Here is a 27,479-nt window from a genome sequence, read left to right as displayed (position 1 = left end):
TTAGTTTACAGACATCTTGCTGCGTCACCTGCTGTTTTAGTCTGTCTGATGTTGGCGCAAAGTTGTAAAAGTTGACCACTAAAAGGGTAAATTGGAGAGCAAACTGACAAACCTAATTAGGTAGTGTATCAATATCCAGCTGTATCTCATCGTCAAAATCATTGGTACAAATACTGTAAAACTTTGGATTTGAGGCAGCCCTCAAGCCTCTGATCCACTCAGTAATTTTGATCTCCTATTATGTAATTTAAAGACGTACTCTCTGCTCGCAAGTTCAATCCTGTTGATAATGTCCAAACGGTCACCTGAGATAAGTGCAGATGAGTCAAGGGTTAATTGAGTAAACAGTTCCGGGTTATGGGCAATTCTATTCCAGATGTCTTCAGTTAGAATGTCTTGTAATTGTCTAGAATATGTAATCCGTAATGGTTGTATTAAAGTTTGCGCATTTAGCAATGAAGTGTTCTCTGTTTTCTGGTTCAACTCCACATAGTTTGCACGTAGGGTCAATTTCAAATTGATTAAAAATAGCTTGATTTGTTCTAAGTATGTATGTTCCAGTTAGAAGTCTAGCTTTGATAGTTGCCCGTTGAATATCTTGTGAATTATGACATACTGATGTCAGGGCTCGAAATAATACCTGTCTGCCTGTCCCGGACAAGTGAAATTTGGCCTGGGACAAGTAGTTTTGAAAAGTACTTGTCCAAGTGGACAGGTAGGTTTTTTCAGCCTGCAACCAGTATTTCAACCTATTGACTACAGCAAATATTCATAAGTTTAAATTTATATACCAGCGTTTCCGTTACAATTTCAAAACTTGCGTACGATTTTATGCAACTTGGTTTTTATTTGCGTAAAATGTATCAACAACACGTACGGTGTCGGTGGGAATCGGTATCTGAAGTGAGTTGGGCATTCTTTTCTGTCGAACTTGGGGGGTTTCCTGTAATGCGCATGCTCTGTTATTAACAAAACACAATAACGTTGGGGGCTTCATAGTAGCTGAACACATGCAATGCCGTGATGCATGTCTCGTATATGATCGTTGAGCAGCCTAATGACTTCATGTTCAAAGAAAATACTTTCTGACAATGAAATTAATGTTTTCAAAGGGCCAACAAAAAGCAGATACTGATCAAAGTCCAGCGGGACCTCTCAAGATGCAACCCTACAGAGTGTAAATCGTCATCCGTAAACACTTTCCAAATAACATGCGACCTAATGACCATGATTAACTGTATTGTGTTACCAACAACGTAGACTCGATGGATTCTCGAATTTTTTGCATCTGTAGTGTCATTGTCTGTACAGAACTGATTGACATGATGCTTTGTGATGATGAAATACAATGTTTCATAAAGAGTTTCGGTCCGCTAAAGTCTAAAATGTTGCAATATCATGATAAATGTCACTTGCAAGCAGGTGCATATGTTCTATTTTTGTCCTGCATTGAACCACGTTGAGGCAATGTAGTGCGGGCCAAGTACGTCCGTGTCAAGGGGCGGCATTTCTCAATGCGTATTAGTTTACGCAGTCATGATTTTTTTTGCGTATTTCAGACTATTTTGCGTAAAATACGCAGGATTTTGTGTTAACAGAAACGCTGTTACAGTATATACCTGTTACAATTTTGAAAATCATTATTTGGATATTTACCTGTCAGAAAAAAGTAAAAGAAAATTCGATAATATCTAATCACTGTTTACAGGAGGCAGCCATATTGATTTATCTAAGGTCACGTCTCAAATCTCTTAGATTGGGAGATTCTCAAAGCTATCTCAACACCGCTGTTACGCCAGTTTGCATATGATACAGGCATGAGTTTGTTGAATTGAATTGAAACTAGTATAGTTTCTTAGAATAAATTATGCCATTTTGGACAGGTACTTTTCTCACTGGGACAGGTACTTTTTATTTTGACTTGTCCAGTGGACAGGTGGTTGAAAAAAAGTATTTCGAGCCCTGGATGTCCATATATGATGTGGCTTCCCAATCTTGATTGTCTGTGGATTAATGAATTTTAACCCTTTTCCTGCCAGACAGTAATAACTGTATCACTTCCCCATCAGCCAAGTCAGTAAAAAGCGGTATTGAGCCAAAACATGACGTATTTTAACCCACTTGGCTTGGTATGTTATAGCATCTTTTGTCCAAAAAAAAATCAACTTTACAGTATTATGTTTTCAACAGCCTTCAAATGTACAGTATTATGTTAAAATACATCATATGGAATACGTTGTATTTCATTAATTTTAACCATCTTGACCTGGTGGTGAAATATGGACTTGGCAGGAAAAGGGTTTAAAGATGACTTATCACTCATCTGCTCCTTCCATTTCTGTTCCCAATATGAATTTACTGCTGTACTAACTTGCGTATATCACAACCTACAAACCTCTCCGTCCTTCGGGGCCGTTGATTTAAAAATGCGGGAAGCTTTAGCCATAGACAGTAGAGAAACTTCTCCCCCCGCCTAAATGAAAGTTATGACTTGCGAAAAATCCAACTAAGCCACATTTCTGTATCAGCATAGTACAATCGGTAATTATGTCACTTTAAATTTATCATCCAAACGCACCCCCCCCCCCCCCTCCGGCATATGGAAAGACTTCCTTGAGGCCCACCACCCCCAATTTTTTTTCATAAGTAGGATATACAACACTTTTGCTAACCCTAAAACTGACCCTAACCCTAATTCTAAACCCTTCCAAAAGTTTTATTGGATGTGCTTCTTCCAAGGAAACCTTTTCCTGCCAAGTCAGTCAAAATCGGGTTGATATTTGGTGTAACCAGAAGATGTGCATTGGTTGCCGTTACTCTGCCAAGTCAGTGGATTTCAGGCCTTTTTTCTGTACCCTGTATCCCATCAAGGCCGTGGCACTACATGTAGCTACCCCACGTGCACTCTCTGGGTCATCCAAGGACAGGTCTGACAAGGCACAGTCGATGCACCATTTTTGAGTTCAATATGATAATGGCGCAGGGCGCGCAGCCTTCCAAATCACTGCTGTCCATGGCCTATATGCAAACATAAAAACAACGGCAACATTGACAGCTAAAATTAATGACCAAGAATTTCCCAATATTAACCCTTTTCCTGCCAGACAGCATCACTTCCCCATCAGCCAAGTCACAGGCGGCCAACACACTATTAATAAGCTTATTATTGAGTTTTTCTCAGTTTTCTCTATCAGTTCCTCTCCTTTTCTTCATGCTCTGACTGATCTTAGTAAATAAAATAAATGACTATATAGCCTAACCTAGCATTTTCTCCCGAAGTATTTGTTGGATTGCTTTAAAACATGATAGTCTTGATCCTAGGGTTGTGTTCTGTCAGATGTGTAAAAAGTCATTATGAGATGGAGCATTTCATATTGCTACAGTACGCAGCGAAACTTCCGTTCAGAAAGACGCGTTTCCGACGTGACTTTTCACGACAATACTCAGTCTGAGACGCGTTTCAGACGCGTCTAGGACGCGTCCAAAACGCGACTGTTATTCATATATGTAAATTGTATGCACCAGAGGTCATGCAAAAAAACGCACCGCTAACTTGTCTAAAGCATGCCAGTAAGTTGCACCATAGACCCTCGAGTTTTTCTCGAGGGTCTATGGTTGCACCAGAATTTTTTCAAGTGAGAGTTACCGTTTTTTTGACGCAGTCAAGAAAATATTCATCAACTTGTCAATTTCATTTGGTATCTCTAAATTGTCTCAATTTGGATTGACCCTTTGCCCGAAACCCTATCAAGTTTTACGGCCAACGTAGAGTTGCGTTGCCTTGGGGACACAGTGTCCCTCGTATAGACGTTGCTGAAATTTGTAGTCATCACTTTGCTAATTCACATGCCAAAGTCCCTACGGACATCAGAAAACAATGGGTTATTTTTTTGTGCTGCCAGGAAATTAGATGGGCATTTCACGGAAGTGGTAAACAAACATTTTGCTATGCCAGAATTTGAAACACATCATGGGATATACTGTATCCTCAAACACATGCAATGTCAACGCCCCAGCCAGCGTAATTTCCACTCATACAGCAGCAGTTACAGAGGAACGGGATAGGTACATGTATAGAGATCAATAAAGACATGACTTTTACACCTCTCTGTCCTTGTCTAACGTAGCATTTCTACAACTGTTTCGATAAATAGCTGGGGATATTCATCGTCGTAATCCACGTGCCTCTTTACGGCGATAGCTCAGCGCTACCCGTTTTTGCGTAGGTCAGCGGAGCGGAGATTTGCTCTGGCTCGCAAGAATGGAGATATTGCGATTTGACAAAGTACACATGAAGCTATAGCCTACAGCACGTTTATAAAAACATCGTGTGGTCACTTAGAAATATACGTGGGACATTCGTTTTGCCAAATGCCAGTGAACAAGGAATATGAACGGACAAAAGACAAAATTCTACAGTCTCTGTCTTGCGTAGTCTTTTCAGAATTGTTTCAGAGCCTGGTACGGCCGGGTCGCCGAGTCCACACCGCTGACATGTTACAAGTGAACAATTCACGTTCACAGACTTGTTACGAAACATCCGGCCTTGACTATCTTTCAGGAGGGACGTTCACTTTATCTCACAATAATAATTAAAGAATGAAATAATATGGACAAGGTCTGGTCTTTCCAAGTTTTAGTTTATAACTGATCAAAATCCTATGAATTGCATTTTCACTGCGATTTGTGGTTGAATTTCTTTGTGACTGGGCAACGACATTTTGCATACTCATGCTTTTTACCACTTCGTGAAAATGGTATCGCCCATCCAACGCTACACGCAAATACGTACGATTATAGTGAACGCATATAAATCGACGGTTGCGGTCATGGGTTCAAGGACGTTCACATGGAGGCACCCTCATCGAGTCTGTCACGGATATTTTACTAGCTTTGAAAATTTACAAAAGCCAGTGTTCGAAATTCGTGGACATTGCAACCAACTACCAGGACAGGTAACTTAAAAAAGTTGTGTTCCCGGGTAAAACTAACCCGTTCTGAGATAATTATACCTCGCAGGTCAAATGTAATAAAATTACAAAAACAAATAAAAGAAAAGTACCAGTGACAGACAGTGCTCTCCAGGGGTTTTATGTTCTGTTTGAAAAATTACGAATTTTGGTTAAAAAAACAAAACAAGAACAGTGAGCACCCAATAAATCCAAATGAATGTTGCCCCGTCAATTTATTACATTTTAAACCACGTGTCCTTTCTACACAGGTCTTCAACGGGAGCGCTAGCGACAAGGAAATGAGAACTTACATCTCAATAAAATTTGTTTTGAAAACCTGCAAATTGTATTTTGTCCTTTACTTTTTTCACGTACGACTTTGCTCCTATGTAGGCTAAATAGTTTAACGTGATGGTACGCTAGTTTGTGGTTATATGGGTCTGTATCGTAAGTCAACGGTAATAATGTTGTAGAAAAATGCAAGTGATTTCATTGGCTAACTGATTTTGCTTAATTCCGTTTTGTTTGTCAGTGAGAAAAGATCTGACTTATGTTCCGAGGTAGCCGAATTGGCCCACTATCTTACCGAGGCTCGAAGGCCAAGTTTGTCTGTCCAGTGTCCGTTTTCAAAATTATCTGAGCGCTCAGGCATGCACTGTGTTCAGCGAAGTAGTACACAGTGGGACTGAACTGGTCACTAAAACGCTGGAAATTCATTCTCTGTGTGGAACAAAGAGCTAAATAATTAAATTTCATATCTGACATGTCATTAAGTTGAAAATCCAATTCCGAAAATGAACAATAAATCGCGGAAGTATCGATACCGTCATCAACTGCGCAACCTGTCAGATCGGGCATTTCGAAGTAAACATGGCTGCCATGCTTTTACAAGTAGAAGTATAGCTTGTGTCTACCGGTATTTCTATGCCGCTACGCAAGACGCCGCTGTGTAAAATACAATTCTAGGCTTCGGTGTATGATTATGATCGTGCTGCCATAAGGTGGCTTTGTATCCGACCGGGGAAGATGACGAGATACGACAGAAGTTTTAATATTATAATCGAGGTACACCTCTATTATATTACGAAGCACCGTCGCGTCTCTTTCCATGAGTTCTTGAAGGGACCGGTTGTCAATGTTAGTTCAAACTCAAGTAAAGAAATTCCATGGTGTGAGAAAGTCATGTCGATACGATGTGCAATGAAACTCCAGAAATAAATCTAAGACTATATATCTGCGCCCCTGAAGAATGTACGATTGCGTCGTTGTGTGCATTGTTACATTGTATATACAAGTTGTGTATTCGTTTCGGGAATTGAAAACAAGACAAATATGATGTACGCGTCAACAAAGAGAGTTCAAGAAATATTCGTATTTATCAATGAATGTCCATGGCAGCTCATGAATGTGCACTTATAAAAGTACATGAACATTTGTTCTCCCAATCAATCCAGTTGCGTAACAGCATGGAGGTAGCTATCTCTGCTACCTCCATGGTAACAGCATGTACAATACTGCACATTACCAGTAAAATTACGACAGTGTCTTTGCTGCACTTGGGTTACGTTTGCTGACAGTGACAAGGATAATGACAATGAAGACGTAAAATGTCGTTTGCGGACATGACATGCTCATCGAAATAGCAGGAAAGCTGCTGCCTACAAACTGTATGGTTGATTTCCGCCAGAGCAGAGGTAAATTTTGATTGGTTTCGAACATGAATTCCATTTACAACTGTCGAGTTATTTTACTCAAATGGGAATTAAATCGTTACGTTTTTAACAATAACTGATACGTGCTACCTCTCCAAACGGTGCGGAATAAATGTGAGACCGTATTTAGTATCGACTCAGCCCCTTGACTATCACCTGCTCGACAATTATGCCGCGAACGAGTAACAAATTACAACTGCGTAGACATGATTTTTCGTAACAATGTACTCATCAACTAATCACTCTTGTTTTATTGCGTGGCTTTCATCTAACGCGTAACGCAACTTCGCAACGATTATGGAAAAAAGGAAAAGACGAAAAATACAAGATCTGGGTTTTCGTAATAAATTTTATTTCCTATGCGGGCTGTTGTTTCTTGGTGTTTTTTAATCCTATGCCTGTGTAAAATGGACGCAAGGGTTAAACAGTACTTAATACAATAATCAGGCAATAATATATATGCATACAGTGTAATAAAAAGCTCGCAGACACATGAATGAACAGTGTTTCTGTTCATTTTGTCAACATACCACGACTGTACATACATTTACTACCAGTACTTTCGGTATTTCGATATTCAAAATATTTCAGAAGGAAAGATTTTGATTTCATGTACTATCAATTACTTCGTGGCATCGGTCCAGGCCATTCGATAATGACTTTCTCATGGACATGCATAGAGAACAACGCATGGTCAACTCGATATCGGTAATGCAATGAGTTTAGCTGGGTGGTTTTGGAGCAACAACATATAATCAATCGGTCTTTTCTCCAAATGTTTGCACTATAAAACATCGACTAGGCAAAAAGTTGCTAGATTAGACAACATTTTATCATAGTAGACGAAAGGAATTGGAGCGTCTAGAACGTGACAAAAACGCAACGTAGTGGAATATTGTATTTACATAACAAAGGCCACTCATGACCTTCTTTCCATTGTGAGATAATGAGCTGGAAGGGTCGTGTTTTAGACGCGTCTCGGACGCGTCTTGAACGCGTCTAATCGCCGTCAAAAACCCGCCGAGTCTGAACGCAAGTTTCGTTGTGTACTGTAGGGTATAAGATTAATTTGGACTTACAATGGAATTTTCTTGGTAATCAACTTGTAAGAATGCAATGTCATGTGTGTACTTGTACTTAGTATTTCTGTAAAATGGGAGCACAGTGTCATTGACACTATTTTTGATTTTCTTAAGGTAATTCAAGATGTCAGACAGCGAGGGCAGTGCTTTCTCAGATGTTGAAAGTGAACACAGTTTCAATGAGAACAGTGAAGCTGAAGTAAGTATTTGTAAATTAAGTGAAACACATAGTGAGCACACTGCCCTTATGCTTATAGAGTATACAGATAGACTGAACTTTAAAGGGCAACAAGTGTCAGAACATCACATGCACAAAAGGGGGCAGAAGTTGTAAAATCACTTGTGTAGACATGGCCAATGTCGGTGACATTCACTGTATAACATGTCTGATGTGAACTTGTGATTGATAGGAAGCTGAAAACAGTGGTAATGAAAGTGACGCAGCCAATCAAGATGCTAACAGTGATGCAGGAAGCAATGTTGGTAGTCGTGGCAACCAAGATGATGAAGAGGAAGATCTTTTGGATGAAGAAGAGGAGTATGACTCAGAAGAAGAAGAAGAAAATGAGTCACATCCAAGAAAGAAAAGCAGATTTGGTGGATTTATCTTGGAAGAAGCTGGTAAGAAATCTACTAATTACATGTAGGAAATTATTAAAAAACAATTACATAAGCATGTAAGAAACTGCCAAGAAATACAGGGTACTAACTGTGACTTGTCTCCTAGCTTAGGCCAAAAAAAATTGTGCTGTTCCGATTACATGGTTTTCAAAAATAGGGTACAGTGTAGGTAGGTAGGGAAATTTTTTTTTTTTTTAAATTTTTTTTTATTTCTCAATGTGCATTTTGTACGCGTTCAAACAAACTACCAGTGAACAATTTCCTCATGAAACGCACTCAAAGTGAATACCAATTTATTAAAATAAAATATTCACCTAGGGGTGGAGATGTGAATTTGTTCAAATGAACATGTCAGTGCCAAAAATATGCAAATGAGGGGAAAAAAGGAAAAACCCTGCAAATTGCTAAAACTTTGTAACCGTTGGTTAGATAGGGTTGAAACTTGGTGTGCAGGTTCCTTTAGGCATTCTAAAGTAGGAGTTAAAAATTTAGGATGAAATTTGCATGTTTCTATTTTTTAGGGTAATTTTTTCAGTTTTTAGTCAAAAATGTTTTTCTCTGAAACCACTCATCTGATTGCTTTGAAAGTTGGTATACATGTTCCTCAGGATGACCTCAGTCAAGTGTATACAAATTTAATTGAAATTTTAATATTTTAATTTTGGGGCAATTTTCCAGATTTTTGGTCAAAACTTTTGTTTATTGAAAAATTACTAATCTGATAGCTTTAAGATTTGGTATACAGGTTCCTAAGGTTGATCAAAATCAGTTTAATGAATATCGTAAAGATATCTTGAATTTTGTATTTTTGCTGAATTTTTTGGTTACTTTTCTCATTTTAAGTAAAATTTCTTCTCTGAAACCGCTAGCCCAATTGCTCTCAAATTTGGATTGGATGTTTGCAAGGGTGTTACCCTTCTAATTGTTGAAATTACGACAAAATTGGAAATATTACTGTTTTAGGGCAATTTTTGTCATTTTTGGTCAAAAAATCTTAAAAATACCTTTTCTCTTTAAAACCGCTGGACAGACAGCTTTTATATTTGGTGTACAGATGTCCAGAGATGACAATAGTTAGATATTGGAAATTGTCCTTAAATATACAAATTTGTATTTTAAGACAATTTTGTTATTTTTGGTCAAGAAAACTTGTTCTCAAAATTACTTGTCTGATAGCTTTGTAATTTGGTACAAAAGTCCCGAGGGATGTTATGAGATAAATTTTCTGCTCAAAGTGTTGGGGGTTTTTTATATTTTAGGTAATTTTCTTTTGTGACCTTAAATGACCTACACCAACCAAGGATTTGTTGTGAGACAGTTTCGAAGGCTGTGAACATAATTTCGTCATGTTTAATATCAATTTGTAGTAAAATTTGATCCAGAAAACAAAGCTGAGGTAATTTTTAGCTACTATAGACTATAGTCTATAGAAGCTATTGGGATGGGTATCCGTCCGGCGTCCGTCGTCAGTCTGTATGTATGTATGTATGTATGTATGTCCGTTTGTGAGGCGTCCGTCCACTCAAATATCTTGAGAACCGCAGTACTTACTGATTTGATATTTGTTGTGTAGATGAAAAATATGATTTTGAGAAACTAATTTTTTTAATTTTTTGATATTGTTGAAAATAGGCAAATTAATGCCAAAAAAGGTGTTTTTGGTAAAAAATCTTCTTCTTCATAACCGCTGGTCAGACAGCTTTGTTATTTGGTATACAGGTCCCTAGGGGTAACCCAACTTAGATTTGTTCAAATTGTGATGAAATATGCAAATATGTATTTTTAAGGAATTTTTTGTCATTTTTGGTCAAAATTTGACTTACATTGTATGTAATTCTTGTACTGTAAAAACCCTATCAATTCACCCAGAAAAAAATAATTAATATGATTTTAAATAATTGAATTAATTAGGAAATCATCAAAGCCAAAATAATTTTAGTGTAGAATTATCAGAAAGTTTAACTTTTTTTGACAGTTCATAGTGAAATGCTTACCATCTTGGAGGATTAAAACATGTAAAGGCAACTTTCCTGAATCCCAACTTTGACATATTCTAAACCGTCATTTATTGTGCCCTGTATGTTATCTAAAAGAAATTGCTCAAAATAGTCAATAGAGATAGAGATAGAGATAGAGAAAGTTCTAATTTCCATTTATGGTTGACTTGGTAAGGATAAAATAAAATTACGTTTTGAGGAAAAAAATAGAGTGGTCAATTAAAAGAGTGGTCAAAGTGATAGGGTTTTTATGGTAAAGCTGGGCTGTAAGATTCCTCATGTGCTATTTATAGCAATTATGCAATGTGTGTAAACAGTGCAATGAAAGTTACAGATTCCTTATAATGCTTTTGATGACCTTGAACTTCTTAAGTTTCAAACATTTGTATCTTCAGTGTGCTTTCTCTGAGTATTTACAGTCTCAACTTATTCAACAGAACTCACTTACAATGTTAATCAAAGATATCTACCTTCTTCATCAATACATGTGTCACAAAAGGTTATTCTCTACATAACACAGCAGAGCTCTGTCAACTGTTGAGTTGCTTGTTCTTTCAAAACTGCTGGTCAGACATTGGTTTACAAGTCCCTAGGATGACCTAAGTGAGATAATTTCATACAGTCAGGAAATACTTAATTTTGTATCCATGTCTATAGTAGCTTCAGGGACATTGGCCCTATGTTTTTCATTGCTAACCAATTTTTGCAACTTTTGCATGTAAGACACACAAGAACTGATGAGAAATTTGGATCCAGGATAATTCCAGATGTCGTAATCCCCCCGTGGAAGGCATTTCACTATCTCTAACTGATTTAAGTGCTGTTTACATTCGAATGATAGCACTCATAGCATTAATTAAAACATCCCCAAGGTTGTAAATACATTTCCTGCCATGCCAGCTGGTCTTATGTAAGGGGTGGAACATTTGATATTCAGGAGGGGGTAGGGGATAGAAGATTGATGAGGTAGCGTTACTTTTTACCAGATCCCTTGTACATTTTTTCCCACTCTTTATTTTTTCCCCACTCTCCCACCTTTTCTTTTTGTCAAGCTTCTCTGGCTAATTTTTTGTTGACATTTGCTTATGTATGTAGGATCTGCTTGTCCCATTGCTATAGAAGTTGATATGCATGTTCCTAAAGATAACCTCCAGTACCTAAGTTGCAGACCTTATTTGCTTTTGTCATTCTTGTTTTTCTGGTTTAAATATTTCTTGAATTTACCAATTCAAACCGAATGTGAGCACACTGTCCTTGACGGTATTTTTTATGTCTTTGAAACATAAACATAGGTCACTGTCCTTCGATGGACTGATTTTGTTTAAACGTGATATGGCTGCATTCTTGTGCACATTAATTTGTTTCATTATATGATCCGAAATGGCTGATTACAACAACATACCCGATCCCATACCATTTCTAAAATTCCACCAAACCATGTGTATAGTATGTGCCATCATGACACTAGAGGCAGTGAGGGCATCGTTATGTGTGATGTAATCAAAAGTTCCTTCAATGGTCATTACCAGCAGAGATGGGTCAATTTTATTGAACGTTCCTCAGATTACTTTATTATGCAAGTCAGGCCTGATGCACCCGTTGCATCAATGTCATTCCACAGCTACCTAGACCACAGCTACCTAGACACCAAAGATTATAACAAAATGGACAAGCGGGGACTGTGTCATCAACGATGACTTGTCTGGTTTAAATATTTCTTGTTGTTTTTCTGGTTGTACTGTGCAGAAATCATTATCATAACATCAACGTAGAATTTACCTTCACTTAACAGATAGAAACAACACTTAATGTAGATCTTTGGTATGTACCAATTCTGATCAAATTTGAGCGACACCGTATAATTGCGGTATTTTTTAAACAGTAAGATCAGATATCGTTGCGTGGGGGCGATTTTGTTACGATTATTTCATGTACAGTTCCATAACTCAGACATATTTCCACCAGGATCATTCAAAGTTGGTACAAGGACATTGACCAATTTCATACATATACCCGTCAATTTGTTTCACGTCATGTAGCAGTATCATGTCATGTCAATTATTGAAGTTTCATAATTAGGCTGATATGTAAGGAAATACTGCATCAAATTTCATGAAACTTTGTACAGATGTTAAGCTCACATTGCTTTAACATTGAAAAAGACATTTATCAGTGTCATTTTAATTAATTTGTCATTGCATATGTAATGAACTTTCCTAATTAGAGTGATAATCTGATATATCCACAAATACTACGTCAAATTTGATGAAACTTGATACAGATGTTGATCTCATAGTGTTGTAAATACTCCATTAAACTCTATGAAATATGGTACCGGTGATAATCTATTAGTGTTAGGATAGTATGAAAAAATGTTTGCAACATCCTGTTGACGAATTCCTAGTTGACTCATTTAATGACCTTTAGGATAGTGGCCTACATTTGTTTTATGTTTTCATCACCATGGAACTCATTCTTGGCCATTGAGTGCCATCTGTATCAAAGTATTTTTATCACAGACCTAATTAATGAAGAGGACTCTATCCTCTCTGAGGACCTGTAATCAAAGTACCCATTAACAAGTGGGGACTGTGTCATCAACGATGACTTGTGTTATCATTAAAGCTTAAGTCGGTGAAATCTGTATGTATGTGTGTATGTATTTATGTATGTATGTATGTAAGTACGTACAGTATGTCCGTCAACTTCAAAAACTCACAAACCGCTGCTCTTTTTAGCGCGTTATTTGGTCTGTGGATGCATCCTGGGCTGTTGATGACCTTTTGTAATTAGGCTGGCAGTCCACATTGGTTTTACGTTTTTCACCACCATGGAACTCATCTTTAACCCTTTTCCTGCCAAGTCGGTGAAAATCCGCTTGAAATTCGGTGTAGCTAGAAGCTGAGCAGCCACGGCCGTTATCCTCCTAAGGCGGTGGAAATCGGGCTCCTTTTTGGTACCCCTTTCCTGCCTAGTCGACGGAACTACGTGTAGCAAACCCTTGCTCGCGCTAGGGGTCGTTCGAGGACAGGTTTTGGGCGAGGAACGGCGTTTGCTCTCGAAATGGGTTCACAGAGAGTCCAAGGACAGGGAAAGGTGCGGAAGCTACCCAGCCAGTCCCCCACCCCGGTGGGGGACTGGTTTTTTTTGGGGGGACGAGTAGCGTACTTGGCAGGTTAGCACGTTGACGTATTCTAGCGGAGTTTGGGGTAACTTGGCTCTGAGGCACTACATAGATTGCGGCCGAAATTGACCGTCTCGGCAACGCTAATCTGTAAGGCAACCGCCTAAGACCGCCTCAGCTGGCGGTGCAATTTTTTGCCAATGGTGCGAGACGAAAATCACGGACTTGGTCCTGATTGACGGGAAGTGCGGACGGATTTGACGGACTCGGCTTTCTCGAAGGCAACCGCCTAAGACCGCCTCAGCTGGCGGTGCAATTTTTTGCCAATGGTGCGAGACGAAAATCACGACTTGGTCCTGATTGACGGGAAGTGCGGACGGATTTGACGGACTCGGCTTGATTAGTCCCTGACATGGAACTGATCCGAACGGACTTGAGCGACATTTGTGAAGGGTAACCACCGCTTTTAACCGACTTGTTACCTTCTCGAAAAGACTACCCACTCAGATGTCGGACGTTGTCGGCTGCACTTGGCTCTAGACGTTCAAGCCGTGCAACGAAACACACCGCCTCAGCCTTGCCATTCAGGAACATGGCCTCAAAATTTGATACCATTGTTCACCGACTTGGCGGCTGCGGTTAGGTGCGTGAACCGTTGTTCACCGACTTGTTACGCCTATGTTGTCCCTGTGAAGTTCGGCTAACGGCCGAGTCTAACGGGAGTTGGCAGACCTGTGTTTGGTTTATACCGTAGTATGACCGACTCAGGTAGAGGTACCTGTCGGTATATTCCGAGTTTTACGCACTCGGGCGTCAATGACGGGTCGTCATCACCGCTGATGACGTAGACGTGCTGGCCACGTTATTTGAAGGAGCCATGTTTGCCCAACGGACGAGGCCGAGACAGCCGTTGACAATTTTGGCATCCTTCATCTTTGACCGCCTAGTTGGGTAAGCCGCTCGGCAGGCGACGGTTATGACCTAAACAAGCCGCTGAAGCACTGTTCGTTGCCGTACAAGAACGAGACGGCCAGTCCATTACTGCTTAATGGGCAATCTGTCGGGTTGGCTTGTCACCGACTTGGATGACAATACGCCCTGCGCAGGCGTACTTAGAAGGGACATGAGGTTAAAGATACGGGTTTCCCACCCGTACTAAACATGGGCTTGGGACAACGTCCTTGGGTGGCAGGTGCGCATGCCACGTACCCAGCTGGACGGAATGTCAAGTTGAGATGCTAATGACATTGACTATGTTATGCTAAGTGCTCGATTGATTTGCATCGCAAATGAGTATTATTAGCATATCAAATGGTGCGGACAGGCAATTTACATGACGGGTAGGAATGTCAGCGCCGGTTGGTGGACTGATTGCCGTAGGTCCATTATAATAACAGGTGGATGCATATATTAACACCCCTGCGTCCAATCATGTCCAGGGCTTTGTTTCCCTGTGGCTTTAAAAGGGAGGGACCTGCTAGTCTGTCGACACTGTTCCAGACATGAGCTTGACGGACCGCAAAAGTTTTCTGAAGGCGAGCAGACGACTGAAGCTCAAAGATGCAGAGTCTCCGGGCGGTAGTGGTAGCGATCGTTGTGATGTCCCTAGTAAACGTTCTAAGAAGTCGGGCAAGAAACGCTCCCGTAAGGCGAAGCCATCTCCGGCTGAAAAACCCAGTGGTAAGCGTAAACGTAAGACCGATCGTTCTGCCGATGAGGATGATGACGGGTCACCGGTTGCCAGTGGTTCTCACCCGGCTGCTCCGGGAGAGACTACTTCACCTGCAGAGACTACATCTGCTCTTGTGGGAGATACTTCACCTGCACAGACTACGTCTGCTGCTGCTAGTGAGACAGTGAGTAATGAGACGGCTGATGCCATTGGTTCTCCCCCGGCTGCTCCGGGAGAGACACCACCTGTTGCTACTATGAGCCCTCATCCTGCGTCAGGAGAGGTTCCTGTGCCCAGTGCGAAAGAGCTTGAGTCCTCGTCATCAGCAGAGGCTGCCGAGCCCGCTCCTGCCATAGTTTCGTGTGCTGCGATGTCCCCGCCGAAAAAGATAGTGCGGAGGGTTCGTTATCAGGATAGCCCACCTGATTTTGAGCCAGATATGATCCTTGATGCCGCTACGGGCGAGTTCAGGCCCAGACGCCCAGACGACGGTGATATCACCGCTGAGTCCGACTCGGAGGTTGACGAGGATGCGGCAGAGGACGATGACTTTTATGACAGGCAGTACGTAGGTGAGGCAAGCTCTGACGACGATGATGACGTTGCTGCTGTGTTGGCGGAGGACGACACACCTCCTGTCTGGCGTATGTCGGAGACTACCGATGCTAATATATTTGAGGAGGACCGATTTTGACCATGAGAGAGGACCGACTTTCACCTTGCCCAGCCACGCCCGTGAGCTCGATTACTTTTTTAAGTTTATTCCAGCTACACTGATCAGATTGGCCAAGGACGAGACTAATAAATACGCCAAATTCCACCAGCGACATATCGCTAGGAAATAGATAAATACTGGCGTAACGCTGACTACCGAGAGGTGCAGGCGTTCATTGGCGTCTTAGTCTGTATGGGTATCGACCGTAAATCATCAGTGGAGGATTATTGGTCTAGCGATCCCTTTCTGAGAAACCAGGGTATTTCTACTGTGATTACCCGCAGTCGCTTTCAGCAGCTTATGCGATACTTTCATCTGGCAGACCCAGAGAACGATCCACGTCGTGATCCTGATGAGGCACGCCGCCGACGTCGGTGTCAGGAGGATCCCCTGTATAAAATCAATCCATGGATGGAGCCCATAGTTGACCGGTGCGTAAATAATTATAAGATGGGTAGAGAGATCTCCATCGACGAGGGCATGGTGCGATTAAGGGCCGTTCTAAATTTAAGCAGAGATTACCGCATAAGCCTGATCGAGACGGTTTCAAGATATGGCAGCTGTGCGACTCCACCACTGCATACATAGCTAACTTTGCACCGTACCTAGGTGTGAAATATCGGGATCGGACTGATGGGAGACGGCAGGAGCGAGGTGTGGTGAAAAGAATTACGATGGAGCTGGTCCAGCCATTCTGTGGATATAATCACAGCCTATTCTGTGATAGCCTGTTTAGCACGGTCGTTACTGCTAGAGAGCTGATGGAGACCGGGATCTACATGGTCGGGAGTTTCAACCGCCGTAATCGTCGCACCATGCCCCCTCAATTAATTCCGCCGGGTAAGAGGAAGCGCCTTCCTCTGTCTGTTGGGGATATGAAAGCCACGACCAGAACGGACTCTCGTCTTAACATCACTGCTTATCAGGATAGTAACGCTCAGGTGCTGATCTTGAATACGGTCTATCCACCCTTGGAGTGCGTGCCAGTGGGGGATGGAGACGAGCGGCGACAAGTGCCTCTGTCGCTGTATAATTATCGCCGGTACATGGGAGGCGTCGACCGAGCCAACCAGAAGCGCAAGTACTTTCACACTGGGCGCAAGAACCACAGATGGTGGACATATCTGGCATGTTACCTGATTGATGTTGCCCTGGTAAATGCATATATATGCTTCAAGCATGTACACCCTGATAGTAAGCTGACCCATAAGATGTTTCATCTGCGTGTCGGGAAACAACTCATTGGCGGTTATTGTGGGCGATCGCAGCCCAGTGTGAGAGAGGTCGAGGCCACTGTTTCTCTTGCCTCGTACATCAATCCACAAAATCAGCCGATGCACGTTGTCAGCCGTTTGGAGGGGCGGCAGAAATGCTGTAAAGTATGTAGCAGAGAGGGTAAGACCACTGCGAGCGGACGACTGTCTGAGACGTCCAAAGGATGTAGTCTGTGCGGGGTTCATCTTCACGAGGGCGAGTGTTTTGCGGCTTTTCATCATCGCATGATGCTACGAGGTAAGAGGAGCATTGGCGTGCAGACCTCTACTCACACAGCCCCGACGACACCCATCAGCAAGAGAACCCGACGTAAATAACGGACAGGGGACAGCTTCGCCTAACAGTGGCTTGACTGTATTCTGAACACGGACCATGATCACATTTTGAGCACGGTTGTGCCGTTTGTTTGTGCTTTACGATCCCGCTGATTGTAAATTGAAACACGGATTATTTTGTACAATCCCCCGATTGTAATCTTTGTAACACGACCATGCACTCGGACGTCGAGACAGACTCTGAGATTTATTATTCGGCATAATGTAAATTATTCCCGAATAAAATACTATCTATGGATCGCATATTTTCGTTTTGTTTTGTTTTGTTTATACGGATTGTACAATTCCCCTATTATAATTTTTGAAACACGGATCTGCCACCCCGATTGTAATTTTTGAAACACGGACCATGCACTCGGACGTCGAGACAGACTCCGAGATTTATTGTTCGGCATAATGTAAATTATTCCCGAATAAAATACTATCTATGGATCGCATATTTTCGTTTGTTTTGTTTTTACCCCCACTTTCGTTTTGGCAGATCCGTAAGGACGCTATAGTAATGGATGAACGTGCGTTGTATCACGTGGGAGGGGCACAGCCCAACGGAGGCTGTGCTCGTGCGACGTAGACGTTGTACCAACCATCTGTCGTTGGGGTTAGTGCATAGAGCAGTTGCACTGTCCAGAGCTAAGGTGGTACAAAACTGCACCTTAGTAACAACTGCACAACTAACGTGTTAGGAAACGGTAACACTAACGAGCTAAGTGTTCACTGAACTGGCCAAACTACGTACACGCCTTCCTTCAATGGCGGAACTATGTCGTTGACACTACGTCAAAGCAGACTGCAATGTGCGACTCTTCCAAGTCGTTCAAAGTACGTGGCCAAGTGACACAACCCAGGGGAAACAGGACAGGTTTGAGGGTGCTCCCGCACCCATAGCACTAACCCCTGGGTCTTCTACTAACCCACGAGAGAGGTGACGTTTCCCCGGTGTGGCCGTGCGTGCCGGCGAACGAGCTTTACTTCCGCGAAAGTAAGCTAGAAAAGGGCATAAAAGTGCACGTCCCCCGGGGCAAACAACGCCCGTGACCTCGTCATTTTCTGGACACAACCTCATCAGCGGTTGCCCCTCTATACGGGCATGCAAAAATTTTTGAAGTCTAACACGTATATGGTCGGTAATCGTACCCCGAAAATGCGGTATTTTCCCGCCAAATGCCTGGCAGGAAAGCGTGCAGGAGAGCCTATCTTCTGTAGACACGGAAAAGGGGGCCGGTTTTGACCGACTTGGCAGGATAACGGACAGGGGCGCTCGGCAGGAAAAGGGTTAATCACAGACCTAATTAATGAATAGGACTCTATCCTCTCCAAGGACTTGAAATCAAAGTACTCATTAACAAGTGGAGACTGTGTCATCAACAATGACTTGTTACATGAAGCTTTTGGATGAAAAATACCCTTTCCAGCTACCTTAACAACCTCAGAACCTCATGCAATCTGATTCATTTGAGGAAGATTAAAGCTGTGAATTGTTCAGTGAAAAACTAAAAATACGATTGAGATACATGTAATTCATTCATGATACATTAACAAAATGGCTGGTATACTATTATGATATAGAGAATTTCCATGACTGTGCTGATGACAGCACCATAGGTAGGTGCCGTTCTAAACAGAAATGACTGTTGGCAAATATCAAAGTATGGTGTCGTTATGCGTGCAAACTCATGAGTCCCTCAAGGGTTAGAGGTATACCACAGGAGGTATCTGCGATACCACCTATTTGAAAATTACTGCTTTCTGAGTAGGGACAATTAAATGGTGATGTAGTAGTAATTCATGTCATAAGTTATGCAATATCCATACAGTATGTTTGTCTGTGTTGAATAAGTAGAATCAGTATTTTCTCATGCAATTTGATGTTTCATCAAATATAATGTGCAAAAAATATATCAAGCTAAGAAAGATCTTGCAACACTATCATAAATGTAGCAATAAAATATAAGTTTGCAGACTTGGCCTTCCTACCAATAACAGAAGAAGCATATTAGAAGGGAATTACACTATCTTTATGTGTGCTTATGATGAAAACTGTATTATTTCAGATGTTGATGATGATTATGACACAAATGAAGAAGAAGATGAAGTAGAAGAAGGCTTTCAAGATTTGATCGACAGGAATCCAGTGTCTGCAGAATTTGAAGGAGATAGCCATGGTGCAAGAAGGTTACATCAGATGTGGCGGTAGGCAGCTTCGTGTACACCTTTTTAGCACTGCCGTCAACGACACAGAGCTTATCAAGAAAAGTGGTTGTCTGTCTTTTTGTTGTCCATCATCTGTCAAATTCTTGCATTCTAAACTTGTTCTTTGGATAATTAAGGTGGAGCTGCATGTTGCCAACATAGATTTTTTCAAGCAAAATTTCTTATCAAAGATGACAAGTAAACCCCCTCATACTATACATTTTCAAAAAGCAGAGACTCTAAAATTTAGTTATGGTAGAAGTAGTTTACTCGATTGATGAAGTTAGCGTGTATTTTGGGTAAAAAACCTAAAATTTGGTATTAATGATAAAAATTAATTTAAATCAAAAACTTGATGTTATCTTCTGAAATGTAATATATCATTTGAAAGAAGAGTATATGTAGAACCAGATATGAACTGTAAATGCTCACGTGTTACTTTATATATTGCTGTTATGTGTAAATTTGAACCTTCGCCACATGTTTGCAACTTCATTGAAAGTGTTATGATCAACATAATGAATAATATTCACCACAGATTGATTCTAAAGCCAAGTATATATCCCAAATCATGAAAGTTCATTAAAATATGCAAATGTTCTCATTAAAATGCAAATTAAAAATTGGCTGAAGTTAAAATGTTAAATGACTCTCAATAATCTCTTATCATAATATCTTTAATTTAAAAAGCAATTCGTCAACTTTGGTCTAGTCAAGACATATAAATACCATTAATTAGGAAAGTTCATTAAACTTGCAAATAAGGAATTGGCTAAAGTAAAAATTCTTAATGACTTTCAATGTTGTATCATAGTATCTGTAATGTACATAGCAAGTTTCGTCAAATTTGGTCAAGTCAATGAAGATAAACATCCCTAATTAGGAAAGTTCATTAAATATGCAAGTTTGATGAAGTACAAATGCTTAATGACTTTCAATAATGTTAAATCATAGTATCTTCAATATACATACCAAGTTTTGCCAATTTTGATCAAGTCAAATCAGATATATATCCCTAATAAGGAAAGTTCATTAAATATGCAAATTATCCATTATCTTTTATGTTACCCCTTCATACCTTTCACAGCTGATTTATCTTGATATGGTCAACATTTGTAGCGAATCTCATCAAATTGTGTGCAGTTGTTGTCAATATATATCCGTTTTTTTTTCTAAAATCATTAATTATGCAAATGAGCAAAAAGTAAGCAAGCCACACCCACCAAAAACTAATCAGTTCTTGCCATTTGCAAACTGAATCTATGTACCAGATTTGATTCTGATCTGATGAGCCGTTTTTGAGGCACAGACAGACAGACAGACAGACAAACAGACAGACACACAGACAGACAGACATCGCTGCGACATATGCTCACGTGTGTCAACACGTGAGCAAAAAAATGGCTATTTTATTTTGCATTATCTATCCTCATTCTAAAATGGCTTGGGTTGAAAGATTGACACTCCGAAAAAGTGATTAAAACCATGATTATCAAAATTAAAATGCTTCTTATTCAGAATGTAAGGACTTTATTGGCAAACAAAATAGTTGTTTTGTTATATAGTATTTAAAGTACATAATGTTAACATTTCGGAAAAATTGACCCAGTCAGAGTGGAGTTAAATTCTTTTGAAATCTTAAAATTGTAAGAAAAAAGAAGCCAGGAAATCAGGCGATTTGCATACATTTGCATAAATTAACACCTTTGTATCACGCAACTTATGACTACTTGAAATCCTAAAAGGTAAACCCAACCAATATTTTAATCTTTGGTTACCAAGTTAATTAAAATTAAATGAATATTTGCGAAAAAGTGATTTTCGAGCAAAATACGCTGTTAATTTATTGTAATTAGGATGATATGTCTAGAAATACTGTAGCAAATTTCATGAAACTTGGTACTGATTTTTAGCACCCAGTCTAACAATAGTGTACAAAGACACTTAGCAGTATCACACGAATTAATTCCTTATTTGTATATTTAATTAACTTTCCTCCAGAAATACTGGATCGAATTTGATGAAACATGGTACAGATGTTGATCTCTTAGTACTGTAATACTTATGAAGATATTAAGCAGTACAATGTCAATTAATTGTTAATTTGCATATTTAATGACCTATCATAATTAGTGTGATATACCATCTAGCGATGTTGTGCATCAAATTTGATGAAACTATATCCATCCGTCCTTCTATCAGCAGCTGTTTCTCTGTCATTCCTGAGCTAATTTTTTTCAAACTCTGTGCAAGGATAAAGTACTGTAGCATACATATGCACGTTAATTTATTAGCTCACGTGTTCACACACATGGGCTAATGTTATAGGGATGTCTGTCTCTCTGTCCGTGTGTGTGTGAGTGTGTCTGTCTGTCTGTCTATCTATTTACACGATAACTCAAAAACACCTGAACAGATTCAAGTCAGATTTGGTAGACAGGTACCATATGCTACTTGCAAGAACTGATTAAATTTTGGTTAGTGTACCTTGCATATAATTATAATGAAGTTATGCAATATCATTTTTTTTCATACAATGGTTTCCCTATGGAGACAGTAATGACAGTGTCAACATATATCAAAAAATACTGGTCAAATCTCATGAAACTTTTAACAGATGACAATCTCAGATCATTATGATGGTACTGTGAGTGTCATGTCAATTATCTGCTTATTTGCATATTTAATGAACTTTTGTATTTAGTGATATAACTCTGAAATGCCTGCACCAAATTTGATGATACATGAAACAAATATTGATCTGATATATATCTAATTGTACTGAGAAGTATTGGCAGTGTCAAGTTAATAAATAGCTCATTTCCATATTTTATGAAGTTTTGTAATTAGTCATATAACTCCAAAATAACTGCACCAAATTTGATGAAATCTGCTGCAGATACTGATCCAACAGATATCTAACTGTGGTGTAAAGCATTTAGTAGTGTGGAGTTAATTAAGGGTTCATTTGCATATTTAATGAACTTTGTAATTAGGTATATAACTCTGAAATTATGGCACCCAATTCGGTGAAACCTGCTACAGATATTGATCTGATAAATATCTTATTGTGCTATGAAACATTGAGCAGTGTCAAGTAAATTAAGGGTTCATTTGCATTTTTAATGAACTTTGTAATTAGTGTAAAGTTAATAAATAGCTCATTTACAATTTTATGAAGTTTTGTAATTTGTCATATAACTCCGAAATAGATGCACCAAATGTGATGAAATCTGCTGCAGATACTGACCCAACAGATATGTGACTGTGTTGTAAAGCATTTAGTTGTGTGAAGTTAATTAAGGGTTCGTTTACAATTTAAAAAGCTTTGTAATAAGGTACAAACTCTGAAATTACTGCACCAAATTTGGTGATACCTGCTACAGATATTGATCTGATGAATTTCTAATTGTGCTATGAATCATTGAAAAGTGTCAAGTTAATTAAGGGTTCATTTGCATATTCAATGAACTTTGTCATGAGTGATATTACTTTAAAATTTCAGCATTGAATGTAATGAAACATGCTACAAATGCTAATCTGATAGAAATCTAATTGTCCCATGAAGCATTGAGCAGTGTCACGTTAATAAATACCTTATTTGCATATTAAATACATTTTTGTAACAAGTGATTTAACCCCGAGAGTACTGTACGAAAGTTGATTAAACCTTCCACATATAGTGATATAACAGATATCTTATTGTTGTATGAAGTGTACTACTATTAATGAAACTCTTGTAAAACACATGAGCACATTCAGTTCACATCTGATTTTACAATACGATCCAATATGGCTCAATATGGCATATGTCATCTATTTCTGAACCAATTTTGTTCAGTTTTGGTACACAGATAAAGAACTATGGCGTATATATGCACTTTAATTTATTTCACGATACCATCCAATAGGGCCACCAGCGGCCATTTTGTTGCGATTTTGTTATGTTTTTGAACCATAACTCAACTATCCCTGAACAGATGTCATTCAAACTTGGCACACAGACATTGTATTGTAATGTGTATGTGCATGTCAATTAATTGTGCGAGCGAGGACTGTGTTATCAGCGATGACTTGTTCTATTGATAAGTAACCATGAAAGAGACCTCCAGTTTCAAAAAATTCTTAACTCTGCAGTCAAAGCTGTAAAATGATACTAAAATTGTGATATCATTGTGAAATCTGCACATTAGTTTATATTTATGTTCCATATAATTGTGCCAATGTTGCACTTTTTTCTGTGTATACAAATAAATAACATTTAATTGTAAAGTTTGAAAAGTAATTTCTTTTTTGTTCACGGTAGAGAGCAGAAAGAAGATGAAATTGAGGAATATTATAAACGAAAGTATGCAGATTCATCAGTTAGTGGTCGCTATGAGGGAGAGTATGAAATGTCTGATGACATAACCCAACAAGGATTGCTACCTGGTGTCAAGTAAGTAAACTATGTATTTGAAAATGAGTTTGTTAGGAAGTACATCATAGAATTAAGGATATCAGTAATTTATTAATTTTTAGCTCATACTTGGTATGTATATAAATACCAAAAAGAGCTTATATGGTGAGTCGGTGGCATCTGTAAGTCTGTATGTATGTATGTATGTGCGGTCCAGGGGTTAAGATGTGACGTTGTTCAAATGAACATGTCAGTTTCAAAAATATGCAAATGGGGTAAGAAAAAGGGGAAATCCTGCAAATGTGCAGGAGTGGTGGCAGTAAGTGAAACAGCTTATGATGTTTTTCTGGTTAAAATATTTCTTGAATGGACCAATTCAAACCAAATATGAGCGCACTTTACTTGAGGGTATTTTTTTTATTAGGTCATATTTCAGTGGTATGTGTATAAATACCAAAAAGAGCTTATATGATGAGTCGGTGGCGTCTGTTATGTATATATGTATGTATGTATGTATGTATATATGTATGTTAGTATATGTGCAGATATATGTCCGTCCAACTCAAAATCTCCCATGAGAGATGTGAATTTCTTCAAAATATGCAAATGAGGCAAAAAAAACTGGAAAATCCTGCAAATGTATGGGAGTGGTGGTATTAAATGAAACAGCCTACAAAATGAGTCATTTCTTGTCATTATTCATGAACTGTTACATAATAGAAACCTGCTCAAATCATCGACTATGCTCAAACTAAGAGGGATTGTGTTGAAACATTCCCATGCTATGAGTGTTCCTAAAGTTTCAGACCTTATTTACTTTTGTCATTCTTGTTTTTCTGGTTTTAATATTTCTTGAATGGACTGATTCAAACCAAATGTGAGCACACTGTCCTTGATGGTATTTTTTATTTGTTTGTTTGTTTGCTTGTTCGTTTTTATATGATACAGTTCAGAACCATATCTCTACCCTCACTTATGGGACTTTGTTATACTCTTTTGCATCTATCATCGAATGCTCGACTTCATGTGAATATTGATGCATCCCATGAATTCATCAGTGTGTTTCGTTTGAAACTTCATGAGTTGATAAGAAACTTCCTCAGAGACTTCACCGCCTCAATGATGTAATATTAATATAGCTACAGACTCACCAGACAAGTCAGCACCAACAAATAAAACTTACTGGTGCAGACAACACCCGTGCGCCACATCTATTTTCACTGAATATATTCAAACTAGTGAACTCAACAATGAAAATACCAGGATGAAAGGTTGCACTGAGGTCATGGCAAATGATGGGCCTCTTGTTTATTGATGGCACGTGGAAGCTGTATGTTGCCTCCTTGTGAAAATAATCAGTATTATAATCCCAAGATTACACAGTAAAGTTTGGGCACAGAAACAGACACAGGACAGATTTTTTATTTCATTTCAATTACTAAATTTTACTACATTCAAAATTGAACTACTCAAGAATATCACAGCAGTTTGTATTCAACAGGAATTTACTACCATGGATCATAATTGCTTCCTATTCCAAAGTTCACATCCATAATCTTTGTATCTGGTAAACAATATCAAATTAAATCAAAGATTGGACACTTCTAGACCATCACAAATCTCGTGTTCATGATCAACAAATGTCAACTTCAAGTCAACTTCTACTGTTATTTCTTGCCATACTGAAAGAAAATTTTATGAATAAATTGTTATGTCTGCAACCAAGCAACTACCGAAGGTGGTATGCTACACTGCACTGCGCAGAGTCCTGACTGACAGACAAACGTTTTAACATGTGTGAAATTGGAAAGATTCACTCACATTTCAAGAGAGAAAAAAAACATATACGCGAACTTTAATTCTGAGAGTCAACATCGCGCTGCACGCTGGTTCATTTCCTCTCGCCGGGCTGGCACAAATGTACGTGCGTAATAGCGATATTATGAATGATGATGGTCCCGTTTTCAAATGTAACCACATTCTCTCGCACAGAAATGACAAGCACTGAGAGTAACGTTTGCTATGGCATTAGCGGTCGCTAGTTCAGTGAACGTGTAGGCGAAATCTTGATTAGATCTAAGCTTACATACAGCTCACAAGTGTTGAACTGCAGATTGTATGGTTGCTGGTAAATCAGTTGAATGCCCCTCCCCTGCAATAGTCGTTGGAGATTTTGTTCAACATATTGCACGTGGTGAAAACTGCAATTATCCATAATCACAGAGTCACCAATGGCCAAACATGGATTTCCAAAATTATCCGTAACTCAAACAGCCTCATCAAAAAAGTTCAATAACTCCAACCCGTTAGATGGTCCAACGATCACATCAGAATGATTGACACCTGTAGCACTGACAAGAAGGTTGATCATGTATGTTGTGTTCTGATTTTGTATACTCGTAAATACTTGGTTGCCACCTTAAGTAGAACTCGATATTTTGAAGAACGTTGTCAACACTCTGGTGCGTTCTCACACTGGTGTATCACCAGCTGTCAGGGAGCCTGTCCTTTCGTGTATTGTGTGCATGCAGGCAACTTTCAACATTGCCGCCAAAACCATTTTTGTAACCGCGATCTGTTGCTACATTCACATTTAGTTGTCGTATTTCGTGTTTGATGATTCACGCATAAATTTTACTGGGCTGAAACTTCTGTTTTAATCTCACTGTATCATATTGCCCATTATTTTTGAATAAATCACATGAATCACTAATGTAGCAGTACGTATTCATGCAGCTAGGAATATATGACGTTCACGTCAGTCGGTTGCATGCACACAGTCAGCTACACAGTATCTATATGTTTACATAAACTTGTCGCCAGCGCAGCGGCATCTGAAACCTTCTTAGGAAGTTCCTTATCAACTCATTAAATTTCAAAGGAAACACACTCAGTGTCTGATGAATTCATGGACTGTATCAATATTCACATAAAGTTGAGCGTTCAATGATAGATGCAAAAGTGCTAAAAAACGTGTTAATCAGTAAATGTTGATTTCATTAAACCAGGGATCCAAATTTATGGATGGTGAAGTGTAAGATTGGTGAAGAGAAAGCAACTGCAATAGCTCTAATGAGGAAATATATTGCATATACACATCAGAAGGAAGAGGTGAGATTTATTACAAAAAAATAACTCAAGCTTCCCACAATTTTTTGAAGGATCATATTAAACTTATTTTCATAGATTTTCATCTATAAGTTCTCCTTAAACAGTGTCCAGTGTCCACCAAGTAAAGTGTGTAATACATTGTGCGTCTCACAGTAAGTGAAGCTACCCACAATTCTCCGTGATCTGTACACACGGAGATCACTCACTGAACTGAAGCAAATTTCTTCGGTACACAGAACAACTCGGTCCATATTTCAAAATTCTGGCAACATAGTTCTGATAATCATAATTTTC

At 39.3% G+C, this 27,479-nt stretch overlaps 1 protein-coding gene across 2 annotated transcripts in view; it reads left to right on the top strand.

Annotated features, from left to right (window-relative positions):
* LOC139141355 (transcription elongation factor SPT5-like) overlaps positions 1-27,479 on the top strand; it is a 177,715-nt gene that overhangs the window by 100,829 nt on the left and 49,407 nt on the right. For both annotated transcript variants that reach the window (XM_070710989.1, XM_070710988.1), the window contains exons 2-6: positions 7,861-7,945; positions 8,157-8,367; positions 19,537-19,675; positions 23,982-24,113; positions 27,083-27,185. In XM_070710989.1, coding sequence (XP_070567090.1) covers positions 7,871-7,945; positions 8,157-8,367; positions 19,537-19,675; positions 23,982-24,113; positions 27,083-27,185 — 660 coding nt within the window. In that variant the 5' untranslated portion in view covers positions 7,861-7,870. The remainder of the gene's footprint in view (positions 1-7,860; positions 7,946-8,156; positions 8,368-19,536; positions 19,676-23,981; positions 24,114-27,082; positions 27,186-27,479) is intronic.

The sequence above is a fragment of the Ptychodera flava genome, chromosome 9 (assembly GCF_041260155.1).
Source record: "Ptychodera flava strain L36383 chromosome 9, AS_Pfla_20210202, whole genome shotgun sequence".
Taxonomy (NCBI): Eukaryota; Metazoa; Hemichordata; class Enteropneusta; family Ptychoderidae; genus Ptychodera; species Ptychodera flava.
Note: the sequence above shows the minus strand (reverse complement) of the source record. Positions and strands in the feature narration are given on the sequence as shown.